Below are 12,109 nucleotides of genomic sequence, written 5' to 3'. Positions count from 1 at the left end.
AATGCCTGCTGATACAGCCAGAAGGCCCCACCCATATTGGCCAGGTCTGGCGAGCTTCAAGGCCATAAGGCTCATGCAGCTCCACTGCCTCGCCATTGTTTTGTTTTTATATCACTGCTCGAACCAATGGTTGTGCAGTTACACAGCGTTATTAAAGTCAACATCACATCAAAATTGAAAATTCTAATTTATAATGGAATACTGTAGAGTTTATAAAAAAAATTGTTAATGTGTCCTCATAATCTATAATCAAAATCCTTTAACCTCCCCTCCCCCTAAGAAGACTCATCTTCTCTTCTGGTCATGAGCTATGGATCCCAAAAAAACCTTTCCACTGCATTTGACCTGCTGAGATCATTTCAGTAATCGTCTTGTTAACTCAGGTGAGAATGTTGACGAGCACAAGGCTGGAAATCATTATGTCAGGCTGATTGGGTTAGAATGGCAGACTTGACATGTTAAAAGGAGGGTGATGCTTGAAATCATTGTTCTTCCATTGTTAACCATGGTGACCTGCAAAGAAACGCGTGCAGCCATCATTGTGTTGCATAAAAATGGCTTCACAGGCAAGGATATTGTGGCTACTAAGATTGCACCTAAATCAACAATTTATAGGATCATCAAGAACTTCAAGGAAAGAGGTTCAATTATTGTAAAGAAGTCTTCAGGGCGTCCAAGAAAGTCCAGCAAGTGCCAGGATCGTCTCCTAAAGAGGATTCAGCTGTGGGATCGGAGTGCCACCAGTGCAGAGCTTGCTCAGGAATGGCAGCAGGCAGGTGTGAGCGCATCTGCACGCAAAATGGGGCCAAGACTTTTGGAAGATGGCCTGGTGTCAAGAACGGCAGCAAAAAAGCCACTTCTCTGAAAAAAAAAAACATCAGGGACAGATTGATCTTCTGCAGAAAGTATAGTGAATGGACTGCTGAGGACTGGGGCAAAGTCATATTCTCCGATGAAGCCCCTTTCCGATTGTTTGGGGCATCTGGAAAAAGGCTTGTCCGGAGAAGAAAAGGTGAGGGCTATCATCAGGCCTGTGTTATTTCAACAGTAAAGCATCCTGACACCATTCATGTGTGGGGTTGCTTCTCATCCAAGGAAACTCTCCAGATCTTAATCCCACTGAGAACTTGTGGTCAATCCTCAAGAGGCAGGTGGACAAACAAAAACCCACTAATTCTGACAAACTCCAAGAAGTGATTATGAAAGAATGGGTTCCAGAAGTTGATAGAGAGCATGCCCAGTCGAATTGCAGAGGTCCTGAAAAAGAAGGCAAATACTGCAAATACTGACTCTTTGCATAAATGTCATGTAATTGTCGATAAAAGCCTTTGAAACGTATGAAGTGCTTGTAATTATATTTCAGTACATCACCGAAACAACTGAAACAAAGATCTAAAAGCAGTTTAGCAGCAAACTTTTTGAAAACAAATATTTATGTAATTTTCAAAACTTTTGGCCATGACTGTACACTACCCTTAAAAATCTAAAGGAAATTAGAATATTACCACAACCATTACTCTGCCTCCATTTTCTTAGCAACGCCCCAGCCACCTACCTCAACTTACACAATTTCCAGCAGATGTATTTTTTTTGGAACGAATCATTTTAAGCTTGTTTAATTTAATTTTAAACCGTTTGAAGTCTTCTTGTAGCACCCTTTGGAAAGCTGCTGAGTCCCCTAGTGGGCCCCGGGCCCCTGTAGGAGAAGCACTGCTTTATATAAGAGCATCCGAGCCTTGTGACGTCACGTGACTGAATCCTGAAGCATCAGCGGCTCGCGTCACGTGACTGGTGTCGACGGCAGACTCTGGGAGCTGCTCTGCTCTTCTCCTCTGACAGGGATCTCGTCTGTGCTTCTCTTAAGCCCAGGTGTGCAGTCTCTCTGAACAGGTTTGGTTTTACTCTCTTGTCTTCATCGCATCTCTCCGCCGCTCGGTCTCTCAGCAGTGTGCACGCCGCGGTTGTGAGGTTAAATCCCGTGCCGCTGGGGGAAATCACGAAATGGTGGCAGTGGCACAGCCCAGAATAAGCCCAGGTTGTGTGTTTTAGTGTATGTGTCTGACGACGCAGCTGCTGATGAACGCGTGTGTGTGGGACAGACAGACTGATGTCGAGCATCAGCTGGAGAAGAAACGGGATGAATCCTCACAGACCTCTCGCTAAACACTCAAAATGATGGTCTATTATCATTATTATTCATGCTCTTACATCAGTCACAATGTCCGGTGTGTTAAACTGCGCATTTGATTTGATTTCTGCTGAAATGCTAGTGATCTTGTTTGATTTACAGTAAGGCACTGGCCTGGTTTCTCGGGGGTTATCCTTCATAATGTCCGGCATGAAACGCATCTCTGTGTGGACACTGTTTGATTACATCCAGCACTATACTGTCCAAAATTACACAAAGATTTTAATAAGTGTGTAAAACATGATCTTAAATTTGGCCTATTTGTTTGTTCATTCATACCAAATAAAAATAGGACATTACATTATTAAGCCCACCTAAAGATGAATGATTTCTCATTAACACTCGTGTAGCTCAGTGGTTTATATCAGGATTGTTTCATGCCTTCTAAATGGTTTTCTTTCTTGGTATTTTATTAGTCGGAATGAGAGTCAGCATTTGAAATTCTCCTTCTGTGTTTTAATGTTAAGATCCATTCTGCATGAATTTCAGCTGACAAGATACAAGAGTTTACACTGAAGTAAAATGCCAGATACTGTGTAACCAAAATATCAATAATAACCACTAAAATATAAACGTATGCATAATGTGACTTTTAAGCCTGACATACACTGGGACTCTTATTTTGGAATATCTGTGCTTTACTATTGCCAGCTTCTCATTCAGAAACATGAAATACACAACATATTGCAATATTAACACCATAGAGTAAACATTGTCATAATTCATGAACAATGTAAGCGTTTTACAGTCTTAATTAAGCATGTGCCCAGGCATCAGACTCATCAGCTGTGACGTCTGATCATATTTTCATTGGGAATTGGTTACTTCTGTTTGAACAAACCCATCCAATATTTAACTCCCTGAATTGCTTTGAGCGCTCAGACATGTGCCGAGTCGCCACAGCACTGATATCTGTGCTAGACAATGCTACAAATACAATATAGCTAAATCTAAAATCTGGAGGATCATTTGTATCGTGATTTTTAAATGGTCAAGCCATGGACCTTGCTCAGTGGTAAAACACAAAGGCATTATAGACATAACAATGTAACTTCCAGTAAAAACTGCTTTGAAACGGTGTGTATTGTGAGAAGTAAATTCAACAAATGTGTAACTAATGAATGCAGTTTATTCCCCTGTGTGTTTCATCCAGGTCATGTCATTAAAGATGGAAATGGATGCCAGTGGGGTGTCCAGGGCACCCATCTCTGTTCTGCCTGCCGCTGAGGTCAAAGCCAGCCTGAAGCCAGAAGCCGATAAACCCCGGTGCTCCAGCACCCCCTGCTCCCCCATTAAAACTACTGTCTCAGGATACCAGATCCTCCACATGAACTCCAACTATCTAGTGGGCTTCACCACCGGTGAGGAGCTTCTCAAATTAGCCCAGAAGTGGTCTAGCCCTGACAACAGCAACACAGAGGCCTTGCCCAGCCCCATCAAAAAGCCTGTGGATTTAAGCCTGCACCGAGCCTCGCGGATTTACAAAGCCAAAAGCCGCTACTACCAACCGTATGACATCCCAGCCATCAACGGACGCCGGAGGCGGCGCATGCCCAGCTCGGGCGACGGCTGCTTGAAGGTGAGCGGGGAGCCCAGCAAGGCCTTACACGGGCCCCTGCCCCTCTGCCTGCTGAAGGGCAAGCGGGTGTACTCCAAATCCCTGGACTACCTCAACCTGGACAAGATGAGCCTCAGGGAGCCGGCGGACACTGAAGTGCTGCAGTACCAGCTACAGCATCTCAATTTGAGGGGCGAGCGCGTGTTCACCCGAAACAAGACATGAGTTCTCAGATACACACCATTCAGCGTCCACCTGCCTGCACTTCATACAGGGCCTTGATTTCTACCACTCTGATTATAGGCACTTCACCACCGAAGCCCAAAGTATACTTCAGTTTTTACACATACGTGAGGGTGCAAGTTTACTCACTGCATACTGTACACGCACAGATTTTCATAACCGCACATGCACACTGACTTGGTTTTGCAATAATCATTTGTTCCACAAACTGTCCGCACTGGCCCGGACCATGATTCACAATAACACACAAAACTAAAGAGTCAGAACCAACAACAACAGACGCCCACATTCCCAAACGCTCGTGTGAGGGGGTTATGAGAGAGCCACAACTCTAGTTTAGAAGAACACACAGACATTTTCATCAGTCATAGCTTCTGGAGAAAAACAGAGCAGGCACTGGACAAAGATTACACTTTCTAGAGCGCTCGTTTATCTAATGGAGGATACTGCGTTCGACTGTACACACAAACTAGCGTACACATATTAAAATGAAGTATACTTTGGGCTCAAGGCATCCATAGAGCACTAATCTCGAGGCGTGATGAAGCACCGTCGGGCCCAGTTAGGGGAAACTAAAGGAGTAGTTCATGCAAACATACTAGTCACTCTCTACTTAACTCTCATGTTGTTCCTGACCGAAAATATTTTTTTATAGACACAGACACAGCTCATTTCCATAATGAGCCACGCATCTATCAAGAGCTGCTCTAATTAGCATGCATTGCAGCCATGTCAAGCCCAAAATGGCTCAAGACATGCTTTTTTTGGGCATTAAATAATGACACGAATACCAGTGAATTGTCTACTTATCCTGTTTATTTAAATACTCTCCTCCTGTAAATGTTAAGTCTTAAAGAGAAACTCCTATAAATGTTTATGCTGTAAAGTAAGCCATAAAATTAACTCATCCACACCTTTCCTGGGTTTAGAGAGTTTGCATTGGTGCAAACTGTTAGTAAATCTGTCCCAGTCTGCTAAAGCTATAGCTTTGTGTAGGGAAGAGGCTGAAAATTGTTATTGGTCCCATGAATAAAGACTTTGAATTCAGTCTTTCACACAAAACTATCAAGAGACTTGAATTAAATAAACGTGGCAGTCTTCTGCCAGAATGAGAGCTTCATGCATCATCATGTGAAAGTGAAGAATTAAAGACAGCCATGAATATTAATGTTGTCATTTTTCAGTTATTAAAATAAACATTTTTTGGGGTAATATTTGTTTAATATAATCTTTTGAATGATAATATAATGTAGAAACATTCTAACAATATAACTTTACGGCTAAATTGTGCAGCCCTACTTATGAACTGACTTTGTATGAAAAATAACAAATAATAAAAAAGAATCCCTTCTCTTCAGTTTGGAAAAACATGAGAGTGAGTAAATACTGACGTGATTACTACTCCTTCCTCCACTTTTCAGATCATTGTAGAAGGGTATGTACATTCATGGCGACGTTTCTCAAGATTAGCAATAAATGGTGTGGCTTATTTGCGTAATATCTTCTGTGTGTGTGCAAAACACTTAGACCGTTGGAAATGTTGTTGCTCCATTTAGTCTTATGTTGTCCCGTTACCTCTGATCATACACTTGTGTTATTCTGCTAACTTCAGTAACTCGTGTCAGGTGAGCTTCTCGACTGTTACACAGTCTGGATGTTGTTTAAAACAGACTCTGATAGGCTTTGTGCAAGAGAGGCTTATCTCTGGAGCACCCAAACTAACACTAGCTTAGAGAAACCATGGATGGCCTTTTCATTCTTTAATCAGTATTTAACCGGAGACTCGCCAGATCTTTTGAAATGACACTGAATGCTGTGTTGTAGTCTGTATGCTAATCAAGGTTGTTGTGAGATTTACTTTCTCCATTAATACGTCTCTTTTCCCCTTCACGTTGCACGCAGTAGACAACACTGCTATAAAAACCAAAGTCCAGGGGAACTTGATTCATTTTTGAACAGCAGACAATCTTTCATGGTTTTAGACAGTAAGCGCTAGTAACAGTTCATGGGATCTGATCTCTCTTTATTTTGACAACAGTGTTTATGTGTCCATTTGCTTTCTGAAATGTTTATATCTTTATCATCATGGAAGATGCTAGATCTAAACCTTTGATTATTACTTGTTTCTTTAGGATCTTTGTTATTATTGCGGTTGTTTCTCTTATCCCATTATTTCGTGCTTTTCAAAACTCCTTTTTCCAACTCGTTTAGTTGAACCCCTCGTGCATCTTTTTTCGTCTATATCTTCCACCTGTAACTTTGATAATGCTTTGAACCGAATTGCTAGATTTCACACTTTCTATGGGTTGTTTTGTTTGACTCCTACCCATCTAATCGTTTTGATCTGCCATATTATTTTAATCTTTCATTCATCTAACCATAGGTGGAATATGCTCTGAAAAGCACCTTAGATTCAGTCATTTTATATATTTATTAATTGTGATGTGTTGGTGATTTGTTTTATTACAGTATTTCCAAAGTTTGACATATTGGGTTTAATTAATAGTTTTGTTGTCGTTTGATTTCCTGACTACATAGTGTTCATGTTTATGTGCTATAAATCTATTGGACTACTGTTTAAACTGAATTAGTGACATTACTGGAACGGTGTAACTCATTTATCTTCACAGCAATGAATATACAATGCTTAACACTGAGTGAAAGATCAAGCCTGTTTTAGTCTATTAACTAGATTTACTACTCATAAAGTAAATGATCAGTTCACAGGTATCAAGGAATGGGCTTACTAGTGTTAAAAACAGCTCTGATTCTGATTCCCAGTCGTGGACATTGCTTTTGGGTAGCAGTCAGCCGACTGTCAGTTTGTGCTACTAACTGGTTTTTAGGTATATATTGTATTATTATTATTATTATTATTATTATTAATTCTTTTTTTTTCATGAAATAGTGAAATGCTCACCAAGAAATATATTCATACAGCTCTGTAATATTACAGAGCCAACAAGGCTAAAAATCTTAAGCTTGAAGACCTGTCATGCACTGAAAATGTTTAACTGTTGTGTTCTCTTTTATCAAAAAATGTCGTAGTAATAATATTAATAATTTAAAAACTATTCCTGCCTAGAAGGATACAATGTAATTGATTTGAACACATGTAGATTTGAATCTCTTAATGAATAAAAAAGCATTAGAAACCACTACTGGCTGCAGTGCCTTCAGTAAGACAGTATGTGATTTATTCAGAAGGCATGTCTGAGTTTGTGTTAGAATACTTGAATACACACGTAATGTTCTGTTATCTTCTATTCTGAACACTCTTTTAATGCTTAATGTTCTTTTACCCTCTACAAGTTTAACTCTTGTTTTTGTCAAAGTTTGAGTTTCATTTGATATTAATAAAACACTGATCTTTGCATTGTGTATTTCTTGCATCGTGTTTTCAGGAGAATGAATGTTGCATGAAATGTGTATAGATCTTAAATGCAGTCTAAGTCACTTGGGATAAAAGCTTCTGTCAAATACATAATTATAAGAGAGATTATCTTCATCAGTGAGACAGTGTTATGGATCTGAAATATGGCCTAATTTGCTTCACTTAGTCCTCCAAGATGCATTAAGAGACGGGACTCATATAGGTCAGGATGCCCGGGGTCCACTAGAGGGCCTCAGCAAACTTCTGCAGGATGACAGAAGTGTCAAATGAATATGTGATCAAGATTTATTTATTGCTTTTTAGCCAAAAATATTTAGCCAGAAACTATAGGTTTAATTAGCTGGAGAAGTCAAGAAATCATTGAATCAAAGGTCTTGTTGATGGTTTTCTCTGTTATTCTATTAAATTAACAGTTTTTCAGTAGTGGAAGAATATATTAAAGTATAGTATTTTGGGGCTAAAGGCATAATAATTATTATTAACATGATCAATCAATCAATCAATCACCTTTATTTATATAGTGCTTTAAACAAAATACATTGCGCCAAAGCACTGAACAACATTCATTTGGAAAACAGTGTCTCAATAATGCAAAATGATAGTTAAAGGCAGTTCATCATTGAATTCATTGATGTCATCTCTGTTCAGTTGAAATAGTGTCTGTTTTAATTTGCAATCAAGTCAACGATATCGCTGTAGATGAAGTGACCCCAACTAAGCAAGCCAGAGGCGACAGCGGCAAGGAACCGAAACTCCATCGGTGACAGAATGGAGAAAAAAACCTTGGGAGAAACCAGGCTCAGTTGGGGGGCCAGTTCTCCTCTGACCAGACGAAACCAGTAGTTCAATTCCAGGCTGCAGCAAAGTCAGATTGTGCAGAAGAATCATCTGTTTCCTGTGGTCTTGTCCTGGTGCTCCTCTGAGACAAGGTCTTTACAGGGGATCTGTATCTGGGGCTCTAGTTGTCCTGGTCTCCGCTGTCTTTCAGGGCAGTAGAGGTCCTTTCTAGGTGCTGATCCACCATCTGGTCTGGATACGTACTGGATCCGGGTGACTGCAGTGACCCTCTGATCTGGACACAGACTGGATCTGGTGGCCATGGTGACCTCGGAACAAGAGAGAAACAGACAAATATTAGCGTAGATGCCATTCTTCTAATGATGTAGAAAGTACGGTGTTATGTGAAGTGTTCCGGTTCCAGTTTACCTAATTAATGCAGCCTAAAAATCCTTTAACGGATTTGGATATTAAAAGCATATTAGTATGTTATGTGTATGCCAGGTTAAAGAGATGGGTCTTTAATCTAGATTTAAACTGCAAGAGTGTGTCTACCTCCTGAACAATGTTAGGTAGGTTATTCCAGAGTTTAGGCGCCAAATAGGAAAAGGATCTGCCGCCCGCAGTTGATTTTGATATTCTAGGTATTATCAAATTGCCTGAGTTTTGAGAACGTAGCGGACGTAGAGGAGTATAATGTAAAAGGAGCTCATTCAAATACTGAGGTGCTAAACCATTCAGGGCTTTATAAGTAATAAGCAATATTTTAAAATCTATACGATGTTTGATAGGGAGCCAGTGCAGTGTGGACAGGACCGGGCTAATATGGTCATACTTCCTGGTTCTATTAAGAACTCTTGCTGCTGCATTTTGGACTAGCTGTAGTTTGTTTACCAAGCGTGCAGAACAACCACCCAATAAAGCATTACAGTAGTCTAGCCTTGAAGTCATAAATGCATGGATTAACATTTCTGCATTTGACATTGAGAGCATAGGCCGTAATTTAGATATATTTTTGAGATGGAAAAATGCAGTTTTACAAATGCTAGAAACGTGGCTTTCTAAGGAAAGATTGCGATCAAGTAGCACACCTAGGTTCCTAACTGATGACGAAGAATTGACAGAGCAACCATCAAGTCTTAGACAGTGTTCTAGGTTATTACAAGTAGAGTTTTTAGGCCCTATGATTAACACCTCTGTTTTTTCTGAATTTAGCAGTAAGAAATTACTCGTCATCCAATTTTTTATATCGACTATGCATTCCATTAGTTTTTCAAATTGGTGTGTTTCACCGGGCTGCGAGGAAATATAGAGCTGCGTATCATCAGCATAACAGTGAAAGCTAACACCATGTTTCCTGATGATATCTCCCAAGGGTAACATATAAAGCGTGAAGAGTAGCGGCCCTAGAACTGAGCCTTGAGGTACTCCATACTGCACTTGTGATCGATATGATACATCTTCATTCACTGCTACGAACTGATGGCGGTCATATAAGTACGATTTAAACCATGCTAATGCACTTCCACTGATGCCAACAAAGTGTTCAAGTCTATGCAAAAGAATGTTGTGGTCAATTGTGTCAAACGCAGCACTAAGATCCAATAAAACTAATAGAGAGATACACCCACGATCAGATGATAAGAGCAGATCATTTGTAACTCTAAGGAGAGCAGTTTCATTATGATAATAAATAATATTAATATCCCGGTTGTTGACATGACATGGATAGATTTAGATGATAATTTATCAACTTGGGTGTCAACCTTATAGATAAGATAATTAGAGATAATATATCATAGCACATTTATTGTTTCAATGTAAAGCTATATATACAATTATTAAGAGATCTCCTTCAAAGCTTTCAAAATCTTTACTTTTTTTAAATTATTTGTTTAAAAAAATTAAAATGAACATTTTAATGACAGTATATTATTTATTGTTTTATTTATCAAAACAAATAGAGTACAATCTTTGCTAAAGTGATTGTTTTGCACAAGTAATACGATATATATATATATATATATATATATATATATATATATATATATTGTTTAACAAAACACACCACTTTTATGATTTATTTTCCCACAGCATGTGTTACTTCATTCCTGCAACTCTACTCTTTGGCATTATTGAAATTATTTGTACACATTTATAGGTGTGCCTATAGCCTCGCTGAACCCTTGTTAGGGGTTAAAAATTCAGCAATCTTGATGTATTTGTGTCAGGGATCAGGCAAGCCCAGTTTCAGCCAATCCACAACGCCCACATTCCCCTGAGTACTAACCAGCCACACCTGACCCGCATCAATGATCCAATCAGAGAACTATAAGACACTCACCACAACTTCAGTGCCTACCAGACGTAACGTATACTTACGCTTTTGTAACACTAACCTGTGTCCTTGTTCTGCTGCCCTCAGGACCCCGGAACTCTATCATTACCTGTGATCCAATGGTCTCTGTAGTCTCCTGTGTATATCCCGAGCTGGTATTAACTTCGGCCTCTGTAAAGGAAGAGAACATATATGAGCGATCTGTGACTGTGACATTTCTGAATCAAACGCACTTACCTGTCTACGATCCAGTCCCCTGTGTTCATCGTACTGCCCGCACTTGAAAACACTAAGTATTCACCGAGCACTTAAATCACTAATAAACACTGTGTACTGAATTCATGTACGTTTGTCTCCCGTGCATATCCTGACAGAAGGCTTGACCAACACCGAAAAATGAATTCAGCACAGCCAGAGGACAGCGCTTCCGCTAATCCCGCTTCCACGTTGGTGTATATGGCAAATTCAGTCTCACGACCAGCGCCCTTCTCCGATGGGGAGGAAGATGGCAATGGGTTTTTATTACAATGTTCACTCGCACTTAAGCAACATGCACACCAATACCCTACGGAGAGATCGAAAATCTCATTTAAAATACAACAACTGTCTGGACCAGCACTTAGATGGGCTGAAGCTCTGTGGTTTCAGGAATCCACAATCACCTCCTCCTTACAGAATTTCATTGGCCATTTCAAGGAAGTGTTTGGACGTCCTCTGGGAGATTCTTCAGGCAGCAATCAACTTTTAAACCTGCGACAAGGTAAAAAGACAGTCTCAGAGTATTCCCTTGAATTTCGTACTTCGGCCGCAGTGAGTGGATGGAATGAAAAAGCTCTTCTGACAGTGTATCGACTAGTGAGGACTAAACCCTAACTCCAACTCCGACTCCAACTTGCCATATATGATGACAATCTGGGTTCGAGAAATTCATGCAACAAGCTCTCCGAATTCACCTGAGATCCCAGTCCTGCTATCGGGATGCACACACCACAGATACTGCTCCTCGCCGAAACATACCTGAGAAAACCCCTGAGCCACAGCCGGAAAAGATGCAAGTAGATTCCCACCGTTTATCCCCAGAGAAGCGAAATCGTCGACGGGAGCTCAAACTGTGTCTATACTGCGGAAGTGATGAACATTTTATACGCACCTGTCCATCTCGTCCTCCATGGTTAGTGGTGAGTTCGGTTCTTCCTCAACCTTCTGTATCAATCTCACTAACCATATGTGTGAATCTGAGGTTTAGAGGTCTCGATGTTGAAGCTACCGCCATTGTTGACTCCGGATCGGCTGGCAATTTCATTTCAGGGAAATTCGTTAAGACCCATCGCCTTCAAAGGACCCGAACTCCAAAGCCATACGCCATCTATGTAGTGACAGGTGAGATGATAAATAAAGGGTACCCTCTGTGTTGAGCATAACCACCAAGAACAATTTGACTCACTAATAGTCAAGCTGAACTGATTTTAGGCTGCCCTTGGCTGATCCAATATCAGCCTACAATAGATTTGACTACGGGGAAAATTCTAAAGTGGGGTTTTTAACTGCCATGTCACTCAAGGAGCATTTTCCACACCATCCGTTGATGACCAGCCTGTCTCTATGTCAGTA

The 12,109-nt window shown here is 40.4% G+C and overlaps 1 protein-coding gene across 3 annotated transcripts; it reads left to right on the top strand.

Moving 5' to 3' along the window:
* The first annotated feature begins 1,735 nt into the window (after window positions 1-1,735).
* LOC128021548 (macrophage immunometabolism regulator-like) lies at window positions 1,736-7,370 on the top strand. 3 transcript variants are annotated; one of them, XM_052608834.1, is made up of 2 exons: window positions 1,736-1,890; window positions 3,342-7,370. In XM_052608834.1, exon 2 carries the CDS (start codon window positions 3,345-3,347, stop codon window positions 3,969-3,971), a length of 627 nt encoding a protein of 208 aa, XP_052464794.1. In that variant the 5' UTR covers window positions 1,736-1,890; window positions 3,342-3,344; the 3' UTR covers window positions 3,972-7,370. The 3 variants fall into 3 exon arrangements, with proteins under 3 accessions (XP_052464794.1, XP_052464795.1, XP_052464793.1); XM_052608835.1 differs by having other exon boundaries at window positions 1,737-1,869; XM_052608833.1 differs by lacking the exon at window positions 1,736-1,890 and adding an exon at window positions 2,132-2,225.
* Window positions 7,371-12,109: the final 4,739 nt, after the last annotated feature.

Source organism: Carassius gibelio, chromosome A10, assembly GCF_023724105.1.
Source record: "Carassius gibelio isolate Cgi1373 ecotype wild population from Czech Republic chromosome A10, carGib1.2-hapl.c, whole genome shotgun sequence".
Classification (NCBI taxonomy): domain Eukaryota; kingdom Metazoa; phylum Chordata; class Actinopteri; order Cypriniformes; family Cyprinidae; genus Carassius; species Carassius gibelio.
The sequence above is the reverse complement of the archived record's forward strand: the minus strand, read 5'-3'. Positions and strand labels throughout refer to the sequence as shown.